Here is a 27,382-nt window from a genome sequence, read left to right as displayed (position 1 = left end):
TTAATGGTGATATTGAATCTGTCGAAATGCATTCCTAATAGTTCCTTGATTTCTCGCAAAGTCTCACCAATGTGGTTAGTTATTCGATTTCATTTTATTTAACTTTTTTTACACATTATCTTTACCGGTAAGTTCCTTTTTTTTAACCTTCTTTCGTTTTTGTTTTGTTTTGTTTTTTGTTTTTGTTTTTTAACCAAACAGAATATATTCTTGGCATCGGCCTTCTACGATGTCATGATCCTGTACTCTCTGGCAGTCAATGAAACCCTAGCCGACGGTGGCGACGTCTACGATGGCCATTCACTGACGAGAAGAATGTGGAACAGAACTTTCGACGGTAAAGCTTTACTTTGTCCCGTAACCATGGTAACGTACCGCAGTTGGCGCAGTACCGTAGTACAGCTTTAGACCTGCGACGCCAACGCTACGACGCGCCTCCTTCTGCGTTGGAAAACGTAAGCTGTACACTATCATACAAATATTCAATGTTTATGAGTGCGATGGTTGCGAATATTGCATGAGCGTGCACCGAATGAAATATTCGAACCGTCGAACGAATGATAAAAGATTGAATATTTGTTTTATACAACGCACGATAAGACCTGAGCCCTGTTTTAGGAAGAGTTAAAATTGATTATATAGTTGATTTCTATGGTAAGTCTATGGCAGCCTGGCGTGTTCTGTATGCAGACCTCTCTTCCTTCTTCTCTCTTCCTTCTTTATCTCGTATGCTATATGAATCTTTTGCAAATATTTCAACAATATCATTTCATGAATTGTATACTTTGTACTATGTTTTGGTTTTCGTTGATTGGAAATGAACAATCATGATTGAATTGAAAATTGAATTGTGTGGTAAGGAAATTTAAAATTGATTATATCTTTTGATAAAACGGGGCCCTGGTCAAGACCAAAATAGATCTAACGTTAACCTATCTAGGAGGAGGACTAACAATTTAGGCCTATAGGCCTATAGATCTGGCTCGTGCGCGTATATGCATCAATGCTTATAAACATACACAAGTTCAGTGTGTCCTAAGATCTATTGCACGGCTGGCTCGCTTGATTTACCGTTCAGTAATTGTCTATAGCACTGCTATTATTTTAAAGAGTGAGCGCGGGATAGCTCATTCTTCTGATTGTCATCCAATCAGATGGCAAGGATCCATACATGTGTTGTAGGTGTTCATGATGCAGCTGTCTCGCACACGCGCAGAACAACACTTTTTTCATCTTCTTTTTTGCCAATTGATAGGCGCGTCTTAGCATGCACAAACACAGTCATACGCATAACATGTATTCATCTTCTACCCATTGACATTGGAGTACTGGGTAAAGAGCAAAGAGCTGGCTGGCATTTTTTTTCTAGCCTCTAGCTCATCAAGTCTTTTTATCTATTTTCTCTTTCTACTTTTCCAAGCCGGCAAGCTTTTTATTTCTACTGCATTTTCTCAGTGTGTCTTATTCAGTCGTCCGTGTACAGACGGAAATGCGATAAAACTCATCTGTGGGGCTATACAAACTTCTTCTCGCTTTCTATACATACATGAGTGTGGTGCCAGTTTCTTGTCATTGGCGATGTCTTTAGAAATATTCATTAATGCACACATCGATAGTACTCGTCTTCGTTCTTATCTTCTCGACAAGCAGTAACCTTCGGTAAAGAAGTATACATTGTGAAGTTTTCCTCCTGCCCTAACGGTCATCGAAGCGTGCGTATTTGTGAAATGAAATTAAATGCAGGTTATACTGGTTTCTTCTTTTTTTTGTAATCATCTTTGCTCATCCTGACTACCTGTACGGCAGCTATAACAGTGATGGCTGTATGTGTAAAGTAGTCTCACTGCAGCATGCTGTGATGCTTCGAGCGCTTTAAAAAAGCGCACTGTGGGTGTATAGTAATTAAAGCTAAATTGAGGAATTTATAATAGACACATTAAGACAATGAAAAAAAAACACTAACAGACAGAGAAAAAAACCCACTAAGACACACATTGTCTCACAATGAGCTGTTCTCGCTCTCAAGCGTAAGCTTATTTATAGGATACAGCCCTTTTCTGAAACTGCTCTGCTTAGATTGTACCTTTAAATTATTTTTCTTTATCATTAATGTACCGTGTAATTTGTTTTAGATAATTACCAATATTTTGTATTCATCAAGTTTATTAATTCTTCTTTAAAAATCCTATGATTTGTACAAAAGAAAAATGTATCTTTTATATTACGTTTGTCATGAAATTGCAGAAATAAATATATATCAAACCAAATACACGAGATAACTTCGCCTTTCGGTGTGTGTGTGTTCGTATTTGTGTGTGTGTGTGTCTCTCTCTCTCTATGTGTGTGTGTGTCTATCTATTGTACCCTCCGACCACACAGGATTGTACGGGAAGGTGACGATCAACGAGAATGGAGACCGCGACTCAGAGTTCTCTCTGTGGGATATGACTGATACGGAGAATGGTACTTTTGAGGTAGGCATCGCCTCTTTCATGCGATAATCAGCTTACGTTACACCAAGGAGCTTCACACACCCACGCACAGGCACACAAACACCCATTTATTGCGAAGAATGTATATATGTATATATGTCTGTATATGATATTTATTAACTACGTGAGCCATATAGGACGCATCCCTTCCTTCTAATACTTCGGTGGACTGGGCTGTAGTCACCTCCCTCATACAAACACACTAACATTAACACTAACTCTTATAGAATAATGGCAAAAATGACAACAATAGCAATATAACTCTACGATGGATCCGCCCGGAGATAACAAGATGAGTAATTTTCTTAAAAGATTAACGGTTGCATTGTATGAAAATTTTTAGATGTCGATTTTAATGAATATTGTAAGTTCAGTCTGTATACCAAGTTAATAACCTGTCGGCACAATCATCTTCCTACACGCATAATAAAGACACGCAGACATACGCACGTAATGTCTTTGTGTATGTGTGTGTTTTTAATGCATTCAACATATCCACTCTATCAAGAGCGTTGCTGCTTATACTATTCTTTACAGTGAGATTTATACCTTCCTCTCTCTCAAAATAAAAAAATGCAAATCCGCTTGAATAAGACAAAACCATGTAAGAAACATTTTCCCTATTTGTTTAAATAACATTCTGTTGAATTAAACATTAAATGCAGCTATCACTTATTATTGCCAGATTCTCCTTATTAGTGTACATAGAAATATGTTTCACAAATATAATTTTGTCTGTGTGTTCGTGTGTGTGTGTTTAAATCACCGAGGTTGTTGGCAACTTCTACCTGACATCAGGGGGGCTGCGCTACACCCCTGTGCCAGGGAAGGCGATCAAGTGGCCAGCCGGAGCCACGGGACCACCCCCTGATAGACCGTTTTGTGGATTTTTCAACGAAAATCGTGCATGTCACCCCAGTGGTAAGATTTGCATCATTTTCTTTCATTCTGTTCTTTTCACTCCATCTATAAATCTGATAATACGATGGTGTTGGTGAAATAGCGCTAGGGCCTACGATCTATATGAAAATCGAGGTAGACGTGGCTTTTTATCTAGACAATCAATTGCAATATATTCTAACACTGAAAAACGGTGTGTTTTATTCTCCCCACATCGTGATTATCTGTTTTAACGGATTTTTTTTTCGCATTTTCAAAATAGAGAGAGAGAGAGAGAGAGAGAGAGAGAGAGAGCGGAGAATTTCAGTGGCATTTCGAGTTTACACCTGGGTGCCTGCACCGCGTACGACACATCCTCGTTCAGAATTAATAATTGCAAAGGCCACGATGTACGATGTACGATTTTGTTTTATTTGAGATTGTGACATAACAAATACGCTCTCGAATTGAATCAATTTTTAGTGATGAAAAAGAGACCCGCCATTAACAGGTTTGTCCACGTCACTATATCTGAAACTGAAAACAACGGAAGGGCAAACATTGGCCGATTCCTAAGAAGGCCATATAGATTTTTATCTATGATATAACCGTCCTCCAGGCTCATCGAGTGGTTCTAGGAGTAGGCCTAGCTCCTTTCCCACCGACCTTCATCCGCTTTGTGTTTTTTGAAAGCTACCGATACAATCTCAGGCTACGTCACGCAATTATGTAGAATTATGTAAAATCGATTATATAAATCATGTTTATTCAGATGTGTTTGTAGGTGCAACTGTACATAATTGTATTTAGACACTTCTGTAATACTATTGTTTGTATTCGTATGTGCTTTAGACATTTTAACTTCTTGTACAAACCGTTATGCTATTTTACAATAATTTTGTATTATTGGGATATGGAAAGAAATAAATATAAGGAAATGAAATCATAGCTGCCTTTTTTTTTTGTGTACACGTGCTATATATATATATATATATATATATATATATATAATATATCAATTTCATTTCGACGAAAGCATACGATATGACATTTGCATATACACAAAGTAAAGTACAATGTGACTTTTGCATATTCAAATGAGATTTTAATGCATATATCTCTATATCTTACAGTTATAAAATAAGCTCAAGATTAATTTGACAGAAAAATCTCACTAAGGATTGAATTAAAATCTTTGTATTTTCTGTTCTTTCTGAATATCCAGGTAAACTCTCTCCGCTTGCCGTAGCAGGAATCACCTGTGCGCTTATTGTTATGTTCGGTACGGTGATCGCTTTTCTTGTGTACAGGTAAGGTTTACGAAACTCATCGTAATATTGAAATTTTATCTATGAAACACTGAAGGGACACACCATTCGCCTTCGATCCTCCATCATACTCGCGTGGGCGCACACACACACACACACACACACACACACTAATATATAATGTGATAAAAACCTAAAATGGCATAAAAACGCTTCATCCCGGTGGGGAAGCAGATGTTTTAGAAACATATACATTGTATATGTATGTATATATATATATACTATTTATATATAATGTATATATATATTCTTGTACAAACACACAGTCATGTTATTTTTCAATATTGTATATAGATTTGTGTATTTTGCATAAGAAAATATGATGAAATACTGTGTTCCCTTTTCCATTCCATGTATGTGTGTATATAAGCCTATATTCAATTCATTCATTCATTCATTTATGATTTGCTCCTTGCAATAAGGAAAATGCGACTTGACTCAGAGTTGATGCGAATGTCGTGGAAAATATCATGGGAGGAGTTGCTGTTTCCCGAAGAAACTAAATCAGGGCACTCCAAATTCTCCGGGTCATTTGTGAGTATATACGCTACTTTTTCCTTTTCTTTTAAAATCAACCTCTGTTTTGCTCAGAAAATGGTGAAAATCATTTTATAGGTTCGTGCTAAAGCAAGTCCTGGAAATTGTTGACACCAATTACAATGTCTTGCCTTATACGATGTTGCCAAAAAAAAAAGGAAAAGAAAAGAAAAACTAAACCTGATGTAGAGATATAGTGACTCATTTTTTTTTTCATTCTTGCCGCATCTTATCATGGTCATGTTCTCGCAATCAATATCGGCGGTCGCCCCTTCTGAAAGCAAAAGGAAGTTATGAAGTCCTACTTTTTATCAGAGGACACTGATATTGAAATTGGATTGAGAGAAAGCGTCTTGCTCTTGAATGTCTGTACGGCGTTCTAAAGCAGCAATTGATTAGCTTCGCGCGCTTTGCTGCCGGCGCTGCTGTTGCTTTGACCAATGTCGCCATTCTGATAATGATCAGTCCGTTGATAAATTCTTTACGTTTGTTTTTTTCTCCAATGTTTCCTTCTATTTCGCCTCTATTCACTTCCTTCCTCTCCCTCTCTCTCTCTCTCCCTCTCTCTTTCCTCCCCTCTCTTTTTCTTACATTTGTATAACAGAGATTAACCGATATTTTTTTTTTGTACTTTGCGTTTCCATTGGAAACAATTCTTAGCTTCCGCTTTATTGGAAAAAAAAGTAGATCACGTGAATTATGGTCAAGTGTGGCTATTGGAAATAATGGTGAAAGTAAGTGTATACACTTCTGTGCAGTATATCCCTGTGGCAGCTTTACCCCGCCCTCCGTATCCTGACACCAATCTTTCTGATTTAGTTTTCTTTACACACAGTGGGACATAGGACGAATATTTGAAATGTGCTCTTGAACTTTAGGATCGAAGCACACTTTTTTTTTTTTTGCTTACTGGTAAAATGCCTTGCCTGATCAATATGACACAGAGTGTTGGGATATGCATATAAAGTCGATTTGGAATATAAGTATAAACATACTACTTGTGTATGTATGAACATGATGAAATAAAGATATAAATGGATATTTAATTGCAATGGTAACTTAAAAACTTCTTCCCCCAACGCAGATTTCATCGATTGCAAATGGATCAACTAACCATCACCAAGTATTTGCAACAGTGGCAAATTTTAAGGTATATGCCAAACAATGCTTAATTACTGCTATTATGTCACTTTGAATTCTTTACATCATTCGTTCCTTTTGGCCCTTTCTTAACAATGTCTGTAATTCAGCCTCCGGGCTGCGGTAGATATTGATGAATAAAACACCTTTTCAATTCAATTCAATTCTTTTTTGTTTCTTAGTGTGTTGTGTGTATTCAAGTCGTCTCTCTTCCTGCAATATATGTATATTCATTCATTCATTTTGTTTATAACTGAAATTTGTAGCAGGGCATTTAAAAAACACAAACCAGCAAGGAGGACCATATTTGTGCTCAACAAGCACTACGGACATGCTAAATAAGCCTTTATACACACACACACATTCAAAGCGCACGATAAGAGGGAGAAAGACGTCATGAATGAGATATACACATTGATAAGTCGTCCCTTCATGGATTGAACTTGCTCTTCTCGAATGTCTTTGTTATTTCGACTGTATTCTATTTCTTCATTGGTTTGATTGATTGGTTATATGTTTGTTTGTTTGTTTATTTTGGAGGTTTTGTTCTTTCTGGAATCATCGCTTTATGTGGTGTCAATTTTTCTATAGGGAAGGTTGGTTGTTGTGAGAAAATTCGAGACGTCACGGGTGGAGCTTACGCGTCAATTGCTTAAAGAACTAAACACGGTAAGTATTCAATCGGCAATAATTATTCCTTTACCTTTTTACCATGCACCACCTATTTTGAAATTGAGTAACTCGTGGTGAACCAGAAACTGAGCTGCTATCACATGTTAACCCCCGCCCCGGAGAAAAAGAAGAGAGTACAAGAGTACAGTTACACGTAGCTTGACATTTTCCTCCTTTCATCACTCGTCACACACAGACAGATTTTTTTTTTTTAATACAATCGATTTCTTCCCGTAAAAAGTAGAGCAATGTATTTTTTTTCGACATATTCTGGAGAGCAGTCTGTCACGTCATAAAGTACATTCATGCAAATAGGAAAAAAAAAACCGCACATACATGCACGTGAAATGTTTTACACCTTGCAACAGAAATCGCGCTAGAGTAGCATATTCGAATACATGAACAGAATATATGCTCACCCTGAATAGACAACAAACAGGCATGACGTTGGCTAGGTATTTTTTGTTGATGTAATTGTTGTTGTTTTCTATGCCTTATGTCTATCTCTCTTCCAGCTATTTTCATCCTGGCCTCATGTGTAAAAGTTTGCAATTAGAGAAAAACAACTCTTATTCAGTTAGCAACAACAACGAAAGCTACAAGGTAATCGGTGGAATGTGTATGTCGTTAGATACATGTTGCTTAATGCCCACGTCCTCTGTACTGATGCTCATTGCTCAGTAGCTTGTCATGCTTATAGGAACTGCAATTATAGTGTGACAATCTTTTTTTCTCTTTTGTCTCCCCCACCCCCAACCCCTCTCTCTATCTCCTGCTGTTTTGTTACGACACAGATGCGCCAGGTGGAGCACAGTAACTTGGTGCGCTTTGTTGGCGCGTGCGTCACGCCTCCAAACGTTTGCGTCGTGTCCGAGTATTGTCCAAAAGGAAGTCTTCAGGTACGGCTCACTCTGTTTCCATGGCAACATATCCTTTTTAACGAATCATCTCTAGCTTCAATTCCCCCACAAAACAGAAGGAAGGGTTATATATTCAACAACGTTTAGACTACAAGTAGAAAAAAAAAAAGGTTTCATCATATTTTCCTCTCTCTGTCTCTTTTGCACGGAAGCGGCGTGGGAATTGATGCGTTGAAACATTAAAAAAGGATGACGAACATTTGATAGATCATAATGATACTCATATCCCAAAGTTTGATGTAGAATTGTTTTTATATATCTATAAGTGGTTATACATGATATGCAAATGTTGTCCTATTGGAAGGTATAATGTAATCCCTGTTAAAGGTCCTGTTTAACTTTGGGAGCAGTGATTTTTAAAAACAATCAAGGTATCATTTCTGATGCATTATGTGTAGGTCTGTAGTGTCACAAAACATCCTACCATTTTTTTTTTTTGCAATAAAACGTACAATATAAGATATCAATATTTTTTCAATCAACCATAACTATAGACGCTTTAGTCTGGAAATATTATTTTATTATAACTATTGTTTACATTCTGTGTATTCAACAGTACTTAACATCGATAATACGGATCGAATTTTTACCATGGTTGTTTCTATCCCTAACTCACATTTTAGAACGAACTATTTTAAAGCACTAACCCTGGGTTTTTGTTCCATCTGCAAAGGTAAATTATGCCTTTAACATAATGATATTATGCACTCCCATGGCATGGCATTGGAAAAGAAGAAAATAAAAACCTCAAATTGAATTCAAAAATTTGCCAAATTTTATTCTTATGATGTGTCTCATCAACTTCTTCATTGCACGACAACATGAGATACACTAGTACCTTGTAGAATCTTACATGTCTCTTTATCGAAGTAGTTTACATTATTGATTTTTTTTTAAACATCTTGCTATAAACCAACCTGTCAAAGATGTATGGATATCTATGTTCATTCCTTTTGCTATATCTTCTTTAACTACTAGTTTTGTTTCATCATTTTATTACCAACAGGATATTCTCGAAAACGACGCCTTGAAGCTAGACGCAATGTTCAAATATTCGTTGATTACAGATGTTATGCGGGTAAGATTATGCGATTTGTTATTTGTAATACTGTAGCACAAGCACTTTGTATGATAGAATATTACTTGGTAAATACGAATGCCACTCTTTCTGGGCCCAAATACGTACAACATTTGTACCAAATACGTACAACTTTGTATCATGTATTTTTATGTAAATCAATAGACAACTGTATCAATTAAATGAACATTCCGCTTCTGGCATTTACCTTAGTTTTTTTTTTGTTTTGTTTTTTTTTTTGGGGGGGGGGGGTGGTTTGTTTGTTTTTTTTACTCATGAATAAGACCCTCTGTTGCGACACGGATTGTCGCCCCTACACGGATTGTCGCCTCCTGCTCGGGGCGACAATCCGTGATGGGCGTTGGCGGCACGGATTGTCGCCCCCTACACGGATTGTCGCCCGCCCTCGAAGTACATTTTGCTGGGTAATATCGTTCTGGACATAATCATTGAAATACTAACACATAACTTACATGGCTACATCCATGCAAACATGCCATGTAAAAACTCATGATGAGGTTTCAAGGAAGTGTGTACGTGCGCGTGCACATGATAATTTAGTGTCCGTTTGTGCGTGTGCGTGTGTGTGTGTGTGTGTGTGTGTGTGTGTGTGTGTGATGGAAGAATGTGTTTATTATGTCAGTTTTTTTGCGTATGTGTTTTTTAGCTGCGCGTGGGGAGGGATACCTAGTAAGCTGTTGCTGGCATAAACATTGATATTGATTTTATCAGCAGCTTTGAATTTGATGAGTTTGTTTGGCAGATTTGTATATGAATTCGGAGTGGAGCTTGCGTGCGGGCGGATGCTGCTTTTCTGCATACGGTCCATTATGTCTTATTTATCAACATTGGGAAATCGTTTCATCAGGAAGGATGTGGTATCGGTTCGGGTGTGCGTCGGTATGTGGGAAGGGGGTTACATTTCGTTATTGCAAAAGTTTGTTATTCTGAAGGCTCATTCGTCCGAAGGCTCATTCGTCCGAAGGGTCATTATTCCGAAGGTTCGTTATTCCGAATTTCATTTTTGGATCAACCAACCACTAGGTATAGGGAATTGTGTGTTTCGGATAAATGAAGCCTCGGAAAAAACGAAACTTCGGAATAACGAACCTTCGTGTGTGTGTGTGTGTGTGTGTGTGTGTGTGTATGTATGTATGTATGTATTTGGGTCGGTGAATGTGGGTGTGGGATGATTTAGGTTTTGTTTAATCAGGGGTTGGTGGGTTGGGGATTGGATTTGAAGAAGGATAGTTATAAATGGTATGACGGATGTTGGTAGGATTTAATATTTAGGATAGATGTAGGCCCTAGATTTGTTTCGGTTTGGGAGGGGAGGGGGTGGTAGGGTTTTTTATGACTGATTTCATTCTAGATTTGTGTAATATATTTGTGTGTTTTTTTCTATGTATATGCCCTTTTAAGTATGGTGTTACATGATCCATACCAATATATTCAAGGAATATAGGTTTGGTAGGGCCCTATACATGTCAAAACTTTCTCGTGAAGAAATTATTGGTAGGGTTGGTCTATAATCGAGTTATCTATGTTGAAGTGAGATTATTTGTGGTATAAATTGACACATGGCTTTGCTTTTGTTTCGAATTGCCATTTGTAACTTTTTTTGTTCATGTTGCACCCAGAATGGGTCGATTTATGAATGATTTGAATGAAATCAATAAATATCAAGGAAAAAAGTGTTGAGTTGGTTTGTTTGCATTATGAGGTTTGTTTGAGTGTTTGTTGGTGTTTGTTTGTATTACGTATGTATTAGCGGTGTGCAATGGCAGTTCGTTTGTGCTAATTAATCAAGTAACGATTGACAAATTTTTTTACGGCGTGTGGAAATTATTCGCTCATGCATAAAGCATGCCAAACCTATTCTGGGACAAAGAATAGTGGTATGGACGTTCTAGTTTATAAGACTGATGGAAGAAAATGACTGCAGGGAAAAATGAACAAAGACAAATAACATTTGGGGAGGGTACCTCCCTCGTATGTATTTTCTCTCGGTCTCTCTCTCGCCTAGCCCGCCTCACCGCTGATATTTGGTTGACACACCCATAGTATTTTTAGATCTTCGCTGGTGTGAATTCTTTAAACACGTGCTCATACACTCTGAAGGCGTTTGTATTGCCACAGTAGCGCCACTATATTCCACATACACACGTAAACATACAGGCACACGTATACACACAGACAAACAAACCACTACCACTATGTAACCACCACACATGCACAGTTTCTACATTTTTCAGTGATCTTTTTATTAATTCCATTTCCTTTGAGAATATATCAATTCAAAAAAAAATTAAAAAATACACACATTCCACATAACATCTGTCATAAATCATATAAATGTTCCTACAGTTATGAGACATAATCCATAATCCATAAAACCAGAATAATCATTCAATTCATTTTAAGGCAGAAATCAAACAGAAGAAAGAAAATAGAATGAATTATCCGATCATTCCTTTTTAACTACAAAACAAACAAGAAAAATTCATATGCAATCTTGTGTAAGCAATTTAGCCAAACACTAGGAAAACAGGAAATGAAATTTCTATTATATCAAAAGAAACAATAACAACAACAACAAAAAACCACCCTCATTCCCACCTTTCCACCATACCCAACCCTCAACTACTCAAAACTTTAAACTTTAACCCCCCCCCCAAAAAAAAAGAAACCGTCCCTCTCATATCTAAACCACCTCCCCACCCTCTACACCACGTCCACCTCCTTAAGCCCCCGTTCCACTATCACGATTTGGACCCCGATCTGTCCCGATCTAGCAGATCGGGAGAGAGCGGCAAAAGCGTACGGGGATCGGAAGCATCGTAGCAGCAGCGTGTGGAGGTCGGGGTTGGAGCGGGCAGTTTTTCAGATCGGGAAGAAATTTTGAACCGGTTCAAAATTTCTTCCCGATCTCCCCGATCAAAATTGACATATTTTTAATCGTACGGCAAGCGGGGAGAGCGTAGTGACAGCGTAAACGCAGCGAGGAGAGCGTAATGACGGCGTAAACGCAGCGGGATGAGCGTAACAAGGTCTTTCTGAGCGTAGTAACATCGGCATAAGAACGGGAAGTAATTTTAGCTGTAATTTTCGAAGAAGAAGAAGAGATGAAGAAAAAGAAGAGAAGAAAGCAGCGAAGCAGCTACCCAAAAGGCGAAGAAAGAGAGACTGCACGTGATGCTGAAAGAGAAGGAAGAGGACATAGCAGAATTTTGAAGAATATGAAATCATCTACAACTGGAGGAAGACGGACTATAAAAGCAAGGACATCAAGAAAAAATCCTTTGAAAAATCAGCACGTCTTTGTTTATACAATGCATTGCTGCAAAAGAATCGTGAGTTGAGGAGGCTCTTCAAGTTCAAGTTCAAGTTGATTTATTTCACTTCCAACAAACAAATAATAGAAAATACAAAGAATAGCTCATATACACAGACGTCATGAAATCAGTACCACAATGCGATGAACAGAATAACATTGTAAAAGAGATACAGGCAAATTATCAACAGAGATACAACTAACAGTTACGTCACTGTGGTAAATGCATACAAAATATTGCTGGAAATGGAGAGGCCTGCTAAAAAGCAGAGCTTGTTATAGTATTAGAATGCAGTCCCCTCATAGAGAAAAATAAATAATTGCAAAAAACAACAACAACAATTTTCCCTAAGCGGTAGCAAAAAAAAAAGACAGACAGAGTAACACACACATACATGCACACATACGGACGCACATTAACAAACACATGGCGGCTCTCTTGTAAGGAAAAAAATTGATGAGAGGATAGAAAGATATAGTAGTGAAGAAGGTAGTAAGTCCGAGGTGGACAAGGGGGGGGGGGGGGGAGGAGGGGAGAGGAGAGGGAAATGGTGGGTCATAACCAGGGCACTGGAAGCACAGAAGCACTTGCTCGCTGATGAAGAAAGAGTAGTGAGAATAACGAAGCAACAACAACTTTGAAAATCAAAAGTAAAAAAAGAAGAATGAATCTTCGAGGTCCACAGTATGTTTCTTCGGTTCTGCATGCTAATAAGTTGACTGACTGCTGATCCACAGTCGAATCGGGGTACATCGGGGCACATCGGGCACTTTTCAGCTCTCTGAACGGGGTAACAGCGTGATAAGATCGTATAGATCGTTCAGAGCGTAGATACAGCGTGCATTGATCGGATAACATCGGCAACATCGCACTAACAGCGTAGCTACATCGTTCTAAAGCGTACCGGCAGCGGCAGAGATCGCAATGTCTAATTCCCGATCATCGTAGTAAGAGCGTAGCAAGCACTTGGTAGTCGTAACTGCAGCGTACTTAGAGCGTTCTAACATCGTACTGTGTCCAGATCGGCTCAGGTTTTACCCGATCCTTCCCGACCTGAGAAAATTGTCAAATCGTAGCGAGAACGGCATAGTGGAACGGGGGCTTTACCCGAGACAGACACACTCCCTCTCATCCCCTTTCATCCACCCACCCATTCACACACACACCCTGCGCACACACCCACTTAACACACACACACACACACACACACACATCCACTTAAACACACATCCACACCCCCTGCACACACATTCACTCAACACAACACACAATTATTTCTACATATTGTATTATTATACTCCAAACACACACACAAACACACACACACACACACACACACACAACAAATCATACACATCACATATCATGCAGCTCACAATACACACACACACACACACACACACACACACACATACGCATAACTTACCAGTCATACCCATCCCACCAAAGCTTAACACCGGAGGAACCACCCCGAGCCCGGGGCGACAATCCGTGACGGGGCGACAATCCGTGTCGCAACAAATTTTTTGCCAACACGGATTGTCGCCTTCGAGGTCAAAAACTGGGAACTGCACAAGCGTCACGGATTGTCGCCAGGCGACAATCCGTGTAGGGGGCGACAATCCGTGCCGCCAGCGCCCGTCACGGATTGTCGCCCCGAGCAGGAGGCGACAATCCGTGTAGGGGCGACAATCCGTGTCGCAACACCCTCACAACTTAAAACAAGTCGAACATGTCAGATATCTTGGCTACAATTACGATGTGTGTTGCTTTTATCATCCCTATCATCACAAAGGGCCTACACTTTCTGCACAATTGCGATATCGGAGTTCACGGACGTCTGACGTCATCAAACTGCGTGGTCGACAGCCGCTTCGTCCTGAAGCTCACTGACTTCGGCCTTCGGGAATTCAGGGAACTGGAAAAAAGTGACGGCGACCTCGCCAATTCAAAAAACCTGCAAAGTAAGGACAGCAGCACTCACTCCCATACGTTTCCCCTCCGATCTCACACAAACTTGTCCAGAGCCTGAAATGAGGCTGAACAGAATGAAGAAACAAAAGTCCTCACTTAAAGGGATAGCACGCTATTGGTTGAGATGACAATTGAGCGTTTAACTTTTTTTTTTTTGCGAGATACCACGAAACCGCTTATGATATGCTACAGATTCTAAAAGGAATTTAGAGTTTATTTGATGAATATCGGTTTTGAAATGGCTGAGATATCCAAGAACAAATTATATAAAACAAAGCAAGCCTAATAAAAAGGTGGATCCCACCTTTATCACGATCCCTTTGTTTTGAATATCTCAGCCATTTCAAAGCCAATTTACATCAAATAAACTTTGAATCCCTCTAAGAATTATGCTCTTTCATATTTCATAAGAAGTCTTAGAGTTTAAACTCCCTCCCCTCCTCCTCAATGTATGTGCACACACTCAAGCAGATACCCCACCAATCCGAAAAATATTTTTCCAACTACAAAAATGTCATTATCGCTACCATGTACAGAGATGTTGTGGCGATCTCCGGAACAACTACGTCACCCTGAAATGAAACCGACTCGAGAGGGAGACATTTACAGTGTCGGTATCATTATGCAGGAGATACTGAGCAGAGGGCGCCCTTTCGAAGAAGAAAGAAATAACATGGAATTCGACGGTAGGAATGACATCAGTCATACAATGTTATTATGGTACTGACAAAATTCATGTCAGTTGTTCCTGTTTGAAAAGTAAAAACAATAAGAAAGTGAAAAAATATCTTCCACAAAGTTTGGAAATAGCTTTGAAACTTACAGTGTAAGTGGGTGTATTGTTACCGTCTTCTCTCCTCTCGGTACTGTCTCGCGTCTTACAGTGTATATACGTGTGGGTAATCGAATGTGTGTACGAACGTGTTGTCCTTGTCATATTTTCCCGGTACACGTGGTTCAGTGAGCAGTGTTCGGGCACTAGCATTGGTATTCTATATTTTTTTCCCAACCGGTGTATCTCAAAATAATTACATATATATTGTTATAGAATAGTATATCATTTACTCATTATTTATCTAGCGATCCACGTCCGACAAGCTTTGCTTTTTAGTGGATCACTATTTTCCACAATCGAATTTATTTTCCGCTCACCCACGAAGTATTTATACAGTGATTTTTCCTAAATATTGTACATGTTATATGTTGTTCTATAATTTGTCTCGTATATATATTACATGAACCTTTTGCAAACGTTTGAACAATATTATTTCATCACATGTATACTTTGTACTATGTTTTTTGATTTTCGATGATTGGAAATATACTATGATTGAATTGAATTGAATTTAATTGAATTGAGATCAGGGAGGTGAGACAATGGTAATAGTGCATATTATTCTATGGTACGGCTACAATGATGCTAAAATATTGGAAACGGTTGCAATTTGCTGTCATGAGAAACAATGCACTTATTGATATTTTGACTAGTAGCTGCTGGTCTTCAATCAAGATCTACACTGCTTCTGCTCTAAATCTAAACTACTGATTGAAGAACTCTTACACAGCACGGATCAAATGTCGATAACTCACAATGGTTTCTGCATTAATTTCACACACACCACGTTTTCCTATCTGCTTTTTCAGGAATTAGCCTCCTTATTGAGTACTGTACTCGCTAAAGAGAGGCAGCAAGAATACTGGGATTTTAACAGTTGGCTTACTGCGTACAAAATGTGACATGCAATGTTGACCATGAGAGAGTGCCGACGATTCATTTCAAAGCCACTAAAATGCTCTAATCTCCCTCCGCAGAGATTTTGAAGAAACTTCGTGAGACGTGCAATCCCCCGTTCAGACCCACGGTGCCCGAGGAACTGTGCCGCCCGGAGATCGCCGCCATCATGCAATTGTGCTGGAAGGAGCTACCTGACGATAGGCCCTCTACGTCCACTCTCCTCGCAACTATGAAGAAGATCAACAAGTATACCATTAGATGGCATGATTGCGTTTGATTTGTGAATTTTGTTATTTTCGGTTCAGTCTGTAATTCCGTATTAAGATATAAAACAAAAAGGAAGGAATTAATTCAACTGTAAATTTGGCGTAAGTGAAGAATTATGTATGGTACGTGTTCAAAGGGCAAAACCGGACAGACAGCCCTACCTTGCGGTGAAATACTCTTAATTTCGGAATTAGCACAGATCATCCCCGTTTTGGGGCGTGGCAAAGGATGACTGAAGAATAAGATCCGTTTCTCGAAAAATGTATATACCTATTAGGTGTTTCCAACTGTATGTTTTAAACGCGTTTGTTTTTCGTTGTATTGTTGCATTTGTAGTGTTCTCCTTCGTACTTCGGTTTCGTTCATGTACTTGTCTTGTATTCTGTTTGTTTGTGCTGTTAGTCTCGTCTCTGCTGGATTTTTGCATTTCATTTATTGTATCAACCTATGAATAAATACAGACTTAGGTATGTATTCATGTTTAATCGGGTCAATTGTTCAAGCAATATGAATTGGGTTTGGTGAACACGAGTATCTTCCTTATTTCGTAAGTACATTGTATATTGCAACTAGGTGGGGGGGCACAATCTACAAGCTTCGCTTTTTAGTGGGTGCCCCATCTCCATCCTGTGATTAATTGCTCACTTTAATGCTTGTTTGTATGATCCCCTTCTAAAGTATAACTTGCCTACCTTTTTATTGATTACTTATGTTGAAATTCTTTACTTCCACGTACACTGTAGATATATGTTATTGATTACGTTGCGATAGACAACAAAAACAAAATCCAAAAACAACTGAACTGGACTGAACAAAACGGTTTACATGGTCATTGTAACGCCAACTTTTTGAGAGCAGTTTGATAAAAAAAGACATGGTATCCATGCAAAGTTTCTTGCGATATGCATCCCTGGCAGGAATCTTGCTGGGGGTAGCATCCTCGACAACCTCCTGAATCGGATGGAGCAGTATGCCACCAACCTAGAGGTCCTGGTGGAAGAGAGGACAGCGGCCTTCCTAGAGGAGAAGAAGCGCTCGGAAACCCTGCTCTATGAGGTCCTGCCCAGGTAGTTTACTCGTTGCAAGGATACTGTATCTGCCAAGGCAGAAGCCATCTTAACCCTTCCTGTGCCGATTAGTCAAATGCGTGCAAATTTCACACACTAACTTATGGACAGGTACCAGTTTGGCACATGGAGGGTTAATTCGTGCAAAGCATCCCTGGATACTCAAACTATCCTTATGAAAGGAGAACAGATTATTACGATATTGTGAAAATTAACCAATTCCATACTGAATTTTGAAATCCCCGTAGAGTTAAAACACAGGCCGCCAGGTTCCTGTATGGAACAGGTTAACAAAAGAGGGGGGGGGGGGAGCACAGAACCACATCACAGAATTCTCGCAATATGACAACTTTTAAGATTCATACTTCAGTCATACCAATTTTTTTTTTCTCTGCACGTGTGGTTGTTTGTTTGTTTGTGTTTTAAGCTGTGATACACGTAATGACTAAAACAGATACATCTACGCTTTGAAAACTTGCGTGGTATCCAAAGTGTGACAGATAATTCGAGTGGACACAATGTGTAATAAGATATGACTAGAGCGTCATCACAATTCAGATTTCAAACCTCCAAAACAGAAAGAAAAAAATCTAATCATTATATTTACTTTGTTTTGTATGTACTTATGTTTAGCATGTGATTTGCAATTACTCATAAGTAGATAAGTAAAGCTGTCCTTATCACGAAGATTAAACAAGCAAGAATGTTGACCAGGTGTTTGGTAAAAGAACCTAATTTCCCGTACACTATTTCCTTATAAATGTTTCATTACCTTTTGGTGTTTTTTACACGTTATACACATGGAATGAAGTTAATCTGTTTCCTCATGTAAATCTTCTTGGACACGGTGAACTCTTTCCACAAAAAGCAACCTTTTTTAATCATTGTAGGCTTTGCAAACCTCAATTTTCATATTGACATAATGAGAAAAAAAAGGTATATTGATCTTTCTAGTGCGTAAAATAAAAATCGTAATATTTCAAGCCGACTCTGTAGGTCTGTTACATCTACTGACACATTCGTTTAGTCACATTCTAAAGACTGAAATTTCTTTTACGTTTAGTCGATGTTGGGAGAGAGAGAGGGAGGGGGGATTGTGACTCATAGAGACATCTGATGCGTCTATACACATTGAATGTTTCGATGTAGTTTATAAAGCCGATAGTCACACTTACCGTTCAAACGTGTAAGCAGACTACGAATCCATGCTTACAATATTAAAGATATCCACGTACTGCACTAACTTCGTAAGAGTGATTGTAATTAGCAGTATTTGCGCATTCTCCAGACCCGTGGCCGAGCAACTGAAGCAGGGAAAACCAGTCAACCCAGAATCGTACGACAACGTCACGATCTACTTCAGCGACATCGTGGGCTTCACCACTATATCAGCAGACAGCAATCCGATGCAGGTATCCACTGCCACTGAGCCACCTTCAAAGTACACTCTCAGCGTTTAAAGCACAAACCTCTTTAACTCTTCCTGTGCCACGGAGTTCAAAATATGCACAAATCTCACACATAAACCTATGGACATGGAATTAATATGGCACACAGATGGTTAAAGCACAAACGTCATCCACAACTGCTCATATTTTTTCTTTTTATAGGATTGGATTTCTTTTTTTTAAAACCAGTATTCTTTTTTTTCCTTCTCTTTAGTTCACACATACAATCCACTTCACAACACATACTTTATTAACCACGGAGCTAGTTCATGTTTAGACTAAGTTCAACTAAACTTGCCCTTCCCTTAGAAGCAAAGAATGTAGGAAAGACATCTAAACCTGAGTAAAAGGCAAGTACACAAAGATCAAAGCATATTAAACCGTCATAACGTGGAGGTGCCTATACTATAGGGCAACAACCGATCGGTTAAAGAACAAGATGGATTAGGTGTTGCAGGCCCCATTGTATTCACAGGACCTTGTAATGATAACAAGTCATCAATGAACACGTCTCAGTTAATGAGATCTGCTACAAGGTATCGTGAACGCGTAAAATACTTGCTTCGTCTTTGCTGCTGGTTCCCATGACAACTGTCGCTTCATAATTAGGTGTTAAACCCCGGTAGCTGGTATAAAGTTTTGAAAACGGATGCACATTCGTGGAAAGTTGCCAAGATTGACGGCGTCACATGCCTCTCTCGTAGTCGTGAAGAAAGCACCTGTTATTTTAACAAGCCTGATTTGGCTTATAGGTATCTTTCCCCTCTCTTAACGCAAAAGTAACTTTTTGAAGTGCCTTGTTTTTGGACGAGGGAGTGTATTCATTAAAGAGCCTACGCTATAGTATTTTGTTTATTTGTCCGTGCTATTTCCGTGACTCGACGCATACTTGTTTGCCCGGCATTTGGTCTTTGCCATAGCAACTTCGCGTTTCCTCTTTTTTTTTCTTATTTAAAACAACTGTTCTGTGATTCAACTGAATACCGCCACAATTCGGTGAGCAGTCAATGAAAACGTCTCACGAATGAGGAAAAATGGCGAAAATTTCAAATTGAACTCCACTTCATGCTCAGGATTACACTGACAAATACGTTAGATGCAAACAGCCACATTGAATTGACGACATTTGTTTTTCTTTTAGTCAAAATCGGACAAAGTGAACATACTAGAGAACACAGCGTCGTACCTTTGTACGCCTTATAAAACAGAAACAACGGTCTTAAAAATTAATTTGAAATTACATGAGAGCAAGTATGATGTCACCGCATAAATTCTATCACACTGATTAGAGCGTTAAAAAGGAAAACAAGCGCTGTTAGATTCTTCCGTGGAGAGATATTTCCGTTGATTTTAACCACTGTTGAATCACAATGATATGAAGTCTGAAATGTTTTTTATGCCAAGGATAAGCTTATTAGGAAAACCTATTCGAAGCTGTGAAGAGATGATATTATCTGATCATTAGTTCTTCACAGGTTAGTTTAACCAATATTAGTGTGTCTTGACCATGTTAACAAGATTTAATATTTCAATATTCTGTATTTTATCAGATCTTTGGACCGGGTTTAGTGGTATTCCTCAAGTTCCGTTTGACTTGGTAGATGTCAACCTGACGGGCATTTCATCAAGTGTTTTGTCAGTAATTTTTCACTGGCAAAAATTTGCTTTTAGCCAGTCAGATGCCAGGATTTCAGTAGCTTAAAACAGTTGTCAGTGACTGACAAGTTTCATGAATATGCTGCCCTGAATATCGTGAGAGATGGAATCTCTCTTTAACTTCGTGCGGTTTATTTCACTTGGCAGGTTGTGACTCTCCTCAACGACCTCTATACTTGCTTTGATGGAGTCATCGGCAACTTCGACGTTTACAAGGTAAGCCAGGAACTACACCCGATGAGTCTTAATCCTCTGCCCCATGAAATTGTCACTCAAGAATATGATTAGAGGGTAGATTCGCCCGAGTATACTCTATAGGTCTTGAGTCAAAGATGAGAATTTGTGCTTGCTATCATAATAGTGCTGTGCAAACTTTCCGCACTTACCTGTCAAAGACATCAAAGAGAAAGAAAGTGAATCCCGATGTAATAAAATCGACTTCTCCTCTCGCACCAGGATCGGATGCAGGAAATTCCGTAAAGGGGGGGGGGGGGGGGTGGCACAAAAATATTTCTGGTGCCACTTCCGGGTTTAATCAGATGACAAGCAAACAAAGGGGGGGGGGGGGGGCTTCTGTGCCGTTTCTCGTGCCACTTCCGGGTTTCATCGGCTGACAACCGAAAATGAAAGGGAGCGCAATTGCCCCCTTTCATTTTCTTTCCTTTTTCTTTTTTATTTTAAGAAATATGAAGGGGGGCACACCCGTCGGTTCTGGGCTATTTTTGCGTCCTCTCAAGTTCACATAAATACAGTCTAATGACTTTTATATCTGTGTGTGTAAAGTATGTGCAAATAGTTTATGACTATTTAAGATGATTCAGTTGGTAGGCCAATGGTATTAGGAAACTTTGTATATATCCATAACTTCGTGTTTAAGTGTTCGCAGGCAATGCTTGTAACGTTTCTGTACATATGTTTGCGTATTTTTTCAAATTTTATATATTGCTTTTGAACTTGCATACCCCAAATGCGGTGATTGAGTCAACAAACTTTCAAATTCTAACTTTCAACCGACGAGAGCTACTTGATTCAATGATAATTATGGGGGCGCCACTTTACTTTGTACAGGCTGCGTCCTCGCGTACTAGTAATCTAAAGTTACTTTGTAACGCGAAGCAGTTAGAGAGGAGAATGGACAACGCAGTCGACGTCTTAAGCGTCCGCGTCGCAAACATAAAGCTCCCTGTTATAACTCAACTGCTGAGCCCTTTAAACAAAACTAATTATGTGTTTGTTTTCCCCCAACAGGTGGAGACAATCGGAGATGCCTATATGGTGGTATCGGGCCTTCCGATCCGGAACGGCCAGGTTCACGCCAAGGAAATCTCCTCCATGGCCCTGGCGCTGGTCGAAAAGGTCGCGAATTTCAAAATCAAGCACAAACCAGACGAACAACTCCTGTTGCGAGTCGGCATCCACTCGGGTTAGTGAGGCTCGTCTCAATATTGGAAAGTGTCATGGTCTCATTATCTATATATTACACATTTTGTACAGTGAATTGCGCATTGCCATTTGAAAGACAGGGAACGCGGAACCGGGAAAGGGTGCTGCAGCCCCTCCCCCCCCCCCCCCCCACACACACACACATTTGGATCTTATAAAGAAAAAAAAAACCCGGGGAATTATTTTCAATAATGATAATAATAATCATAATCATAATCATAATCATCATCATCATCATCATCATCATCATCATCAATAATAGTGTATACGCCATTGATCCACTTACTTTCAAAAGCCAGAAATGAACAGAAAGATCCGCAAAGTGGAGAGAAAAGCAGCTACACGGGCAGTTCTGCAGAGAGACGGAGAACATCAGCAGTAATGACACATGGTTATATGGCTGAAGATAGGAGAACTGAAGAAGGAGACAGAAGGACTGATCATCGCTGCCTAAGAGCATGCATTGTCAACGAATACTCTAAAAGCCAAGGTACAAAAGAGAGATGTGGATGCCGTATACCGGATATGCCGAGAAAGAGACGAGACAGTGCAACATATGTGGCTGTAGTAAACTGGCGCAAAAAGAATACAAAAGAAGACATGACAAAATGGCACAAGTCGTTCACTGGGAGCTTTGCAGAAAACATGAAATACCATGTGAGAGCAAATGGTATATGCACAAGCCACAGAAAGTTTCTGAAAATGACCAAGTTAAAATCCTGTGGGATTTCGATGTTCAAACTGACAATGTCATCCAGCATGGGCGTCCGGATATCATCGTCGTAGAAAGGGCTCGACAGATGTGCACGATCGTCGATGTCGCGGTACCGGGAGACAGCAGAGTAGCCGAGGAGAAGGAAAAGATAGAAAAGTACCATGATCTGACCAGATAACTTCGCTGCCTGTGGAATATGAGAACGAAGGTGATCCCTATTGTCGTCGGAGCACTCGGAACAACGCCAAAGCAGCTGCGATGGCACTTGGCCGATGTGGGTGTGGCCGATGTGGGTGTACCCGATCGAGTGCAAACGCTCCAAAAAGCAGCATTGCTGGGGACGGCTCGAATCCTCAGAAAATTACTAGAAGTCTAAGGTTCCAGGATGGAACTTGACGTGATATTTTTTTTATTTTTTATTTCATTCGTGTTCCATATTCCACATTTCATACAAGTTTTATATTCCATATGATTTGAAGCAGAAATGTTTTTCACACAATGGTCAGTTTGAAACAATAATGCACAAATGTATAAGGACATATGATTGACGTGTAATATGAGGAACCCACTAACAAGCAAAGCTTGTAGGATGTGGGCTCCAAAAATATAACATAGGGTTTTAATACAGTATATCAATGTCAGAAGTGACGTAACATGCAAAAATACAAGATATCGAGAATATTACAAAGCCGTCACGGGATGTACAAAGTATAGTATATAATGTTTATGATTAACTTATGGTATAAATGCTAAGAAAAGTAGCAAGTTGATCAAACTAATGAAGTCATCCGAGAGAGGCATCATTTGAGTATGCAAAAGTTTTTCAAGTGATTACGGCAAAATAATTAAACATAGGATTTTAGAAAATTAGCTTTGAGATTTTTCTTAAAGGAGCTTAAAGAACTTGAGTGCAACCGAACCGAATCTAAATCATTCCACAAAGAAGGGCCGGTCGATGTAATTGTCTTAAGGGCTAAAACTGTACGAACAGGGGGAAAATGATAGGATTCACTGTGTCTTGTAGGGTAAGTATGAATATCACTGTTTTTCACAAACATTGAGGAAAATATACTAGGAAGGTCACCAGTATTGATCTCCAAGAGAGTGCGTCTTGTGACAATAGAGACAATAATCATAACAATAATCATAACAATAATAATAACAATAATAATAATGATGATAATAATGATATTAACACTAATGTTAATAGTAATATGTTCCACGGCCTCTAAATGAGACAGTACATGATTCGAGTTCTACCATTCGACTCCTATCCATGAGTTAGGGCAATATTATTCACACCATTTTTCTCTTTAAAAAAAAACGTATAAAATTGGCAATCCCCAAGAAGCTGAACTTTATCGTTCTTTCATTTATCATGTGTGCAAAAGAATGTGCCAAACGGAATGGCAGTCTAACTTGAACATGCTAAGGAGGAACGAACGAAGAAACGGGCTAAGATCACTGCGGCTACAGGTGTTGTTGAATCTTGATTCTGTAAGACATGTTTGGGACAACGTGTATTAACTTCCACAAAATGGATAGAAGTTTCTTCCTTATGTTCTTCATTTTCTTCGCCTTCTTAAAAGTAATAGTAATAATGATAATGATTGCAATAATAGGGGTAATATAAGTTTTAGCCTTTATTGTCCTTATCATCATTATTATTACTTTAATTAATATTGTCATCATCATCATTTAACTTTGTCATAGTAGTAGTATAGTAGTAGTAGTGATGGTGGTAGTAGCAGTAGCAGTAGCAGCAGTAGTAGTAGTTCATGTAGTTGTAGTAGCAGCATTACTGCTATCATCTTGTAATAATTATGCCTATTACAAAATGCACTACACTTATTGCTATACTGTTGAATCTTATTTTCCATGAAAATATACGTTCAGCATTATGATCCAGCCATAGTTTATGATTGAAATCAATGAAGATACACCAACGATGCATGTCTTCATCTTATCGGTTTATTTCGTCAAAGACATATGAAAACAATGGCCACTTTAATGCGGTTTTTTTTTGTGTGTGTGTGTTTTTTTTTTTGTTTTGTTGTTCTGATGCAACCAATTAGGGTCTGTTGTGGCAGGAGTGGTCGGCCTGAAGATGCCGCGTTATTGTCTCTTTGGTGATACAGTAAACACTGCCTCGAGAATGGAGTCAACTGGCCATGGTAAGTGGGTCACGGTTGCACACCTGCTATCATTTTGTGGCAGGAAGCCAAACCAGTAATCAAATCCCTTAAGTACACCTTTATCATCATGCCCGCTTTTATCATAATCATGGACTTCTTGCCATGCAACACAAACGCTTTATTCCACCAAGGAGGTACTAGCGATTCCACTGAACAGCACTTTAATTGGAACACTTTGTGCTTTTCACATTTGATAGAGTGAAGAAGACACCACACAAAAAAAAAAAATAAATGAGAGATGCTAGTTGAGAGCAATGCTTATTGGTTTTCAGGGCCACGCCTTCATAGTCAGTAAAATTACATATTTTTCATCCATGTACGAAAACTAAATTGAAATCCAATAATGCCAATGTACTACATGTGTAGTTCTTTTGGCATTCTGCCCCATTTACTTTGTTGGATGTGTCATCAGCTGAAGCAAATAAAAACAATAAAAATCTCCGGTTCAAGTTTGTCATGTGATGTTACTTGATCTAACCTGTACAGCCAGCAACTATAATCAATATTGAAGGCAGAGATTCGTCGTTTTAATGTGTTTTGAAATCAATATTTTTTACTTTCCTTTCATAACTGCCAGCAATGAAGATTCATATAAGTCAAGCGACGAAGTCAATTCTTGAGACGTTTGGGAACTTCAACGTGGAACAGCGAGGGGAAGTTGTACTAAAGGTGCGGCAGATTTGAAAGTAATGATAATAAAATGATAACGAGTCTATACAAAGCGATTACAGCCATATTATGTATCATTTAACACAACAATCAATTAACAATCATGTAAAAACGACAGGGATGGTTCGACATACAAACAGATGGTGAGGAAGAACCAAGAACAACTGTTACAGTCAGTCAGTATATTCTCTTCTGTTCTGTTCTAATCTATTCTATTCTAATCACATCTAATGTATAGTTTCATCTCATCTCAGTTCATCTATAATATTCATTTCATTTCCATTCTATCTTATTTGTCTGTTTTCTTCTGTTCTATTCTATTCTGCTCTGTTTTATTTTTGTTATTTTTTCAGTCATGACTTGGTAACTTGCCTACAGTTTTCTATAAACTGAATGATTGATTGTCATGTTTAGCAAATCAGGGTCTGATAAACAGGATACATAACTTGCCGTCATTTTCCCTTCCAATGGGAACTGAGCAATTTTCCCGCAATTCATGGGCGAAGAAGGGAAGTAGAGTACAGTAGCATGATTAGTGCTTGTATCCTGTAAATGTTGTATAACGCGAAATAATGTCAGTAGTAACTCAACTGCGATTCCTATACGGCCATTTTCACCTGATATACAGTCATATTTCTGTCGGTTGGATCCAGAATGTATGAGTCCCAAGTAAAATATACCAGTGCAGTCTCACAGATTAGACCCTTGGCGTCAAATCGTCGTACTTGATTTCAAAAGTTGCATCCTGTGATACTGGAAAAACAAAGCAACATCAACAACGATGAACATGATATAATAATGCTCTTTGAGAAATAATCATTCTCTTTTCAACGAAAGTATTTATTGTCATAACAACCATGATTTTATACTCAGTCACTGGATATTCGTAAGACTAGGGAATGACACATTGTCATGATTGTTCGTCAAGCTCGTGAGAAAACACTGCTGAATAGAACACTCTTCTGTACGAAGATCTACCTCCACAACATCCCGTGGTTCTTTAAATCTTGTGGAAAAGCTAATATCTTCCAGGGTCGAGTTTTTCTAGGAACAACAGCGATTGAAACTCATACAGTTTTTAATCCGCGATCTTTTTGTCTTCTATAAATCGCTTGCTAACGGCACAACATTGTCTCCAAATCTGTCACCAGGGCAAGGGGGCACAGACTACATTTTGGCTGCTCTCCCAGGCTTCTTCGACGACGGTTCCGAGAAATCTGATCACCGTTGACGAAACGCTGTGACGACGGAGCCAAGCTGACCCGCGTCCTCTTGTACCGACGCCGTAATCCTCACGCGTGTAACTTTTGAACTCCCGACACCGTTACCTTGGAAACGCATACAGCAACATAGAATTACATGCCCAAGACACAGACAAATTTTTACTGGTTTTCGTCTACGCTTCCGTGAGGCAAGGCCATAACACTTCTTTCAAGCTCATGAAAATAATTTATACTTTATGCTATACGGCAATGTTGTAGAACTTGATTTTTTTAAACCTTCGCTTGGCAGTGTTATCGATTTAATAGCAATATCAATGACGGCTAATTGTAACGACAGGTCTTTTCATGACTTTAAGACATTTATTTAGAGAAAGAAACCAAACCTGCCTCAACAAGAAACCCATCTGTACTATGTGTCCCACAGCAAGAACAAGAAATAAGAGAATAGTTGTTATCTGTTTAGACACAAATATGAGCGTTTAACTCTCATTATAACTGTCAATTGTCAAAGATGACGTCTCTAATTATGTGCATCTCATTGACAATCGTGGTCATGTAGGTTTAGTGGATATTACGATGATCTCAATTTTGTCAATGAGTATTTTCCCC

At 39.0% G+C, this 27,382-nt stretch overlaps 1 protein-coding gene across 1 annotated transcript in view; it reads left to right on the top strand.

Moving 5' to 3' along the window:
* Positions 1–26,872, top strand: part of LOC139743641 (atrial natriuretic peptide receptor 1-like) — a 32,148-nt gene extending 5,276 nt beyond the window's left edge. The window contains exons 3-21 of the mRNA XM_071654109.1: positions 202–337; positions 2,380–2,474; positions 3,263–3,413; positions 4,597–4,681; positions 5,122–5,233; positions 6,321–6,386; positions 6,968–7,045; positions 7,843–7,947; positions 8,975–9,046; positions 14,177–14,345; positions 14,892–15,041; positions 16,168–16,336; positions 17,275–17,424; positions 18,713–18,836; positions 20,676–20,744; positions 21,777–21,951; positions 24,762–24,860; positions 25,459–25,550; positions 26,702–26,872. Coding sequence (XP_071510210.1) covers positions 202–337; positions 2,380–2,474; positions 3,263–3,413; positions 4,597–4,681; positions 5,122–5,233; positions 6,321–6,386; positions 6,968–7,045; positions 7,843–7,947; positions 8,975–9,046; positions 14,177–14,345; positions 14,892–15,041; positions 16,168–16,336; positions 17,275–17,424; positions 18,713–18,836; positions 20,676–20,744; positions 21,777–21,951; positions 24,762–24,860; positions 25,459–25,550; positions 26,702–26,794 — 2,190 coding nt within the window. The 3' untranslated portion in view covers positions 26,795–26,872. The remainder of the gene's footprint in view (positions 1–201; positions 338–2,379; positions 2,475–3,262; positions 3,414–4,596; positions 4,682–5,121; positions 5,234–6,320; positions 6,387–6,967; positions 7,046–7,842; positions 7,948–8,974; positions 9,047–14,176; positions 14,346–14,891; positions 15,042–16,167; positions 16,337–17,274; positions 17,425–18,712; positions 18,837–20,675; positions 20,745–21,776; positions 21,952–24,761; positions 24,861–25,458; positions 25,551–26,701) is intronic.
* Positions 26,873–27,382: the final 510 nt, after the last annotated feature.

Source organism: Diadema antillarum, unplaced genomic scaffold, assembly GCF_040938485.1.
Source record: "Diadema antillarum isolate AM-2024a unplaced genomic scaffold, OU_Dant_1.0 seq00001099_RagTag, whole genome shotgun sequence".
Classification (NCBI taxonomy): Eukaryota; Metazoa; Echinodermata; class Echinoidea; order Diadematoida; family Diadematidae; genus Diadema; species Diadema antillarum.
The sequence above is the reverse complement of the archived record's forward strand: the minus strand, read 5'-3'. Positions and strand labels throughout refer to the sequence as shown.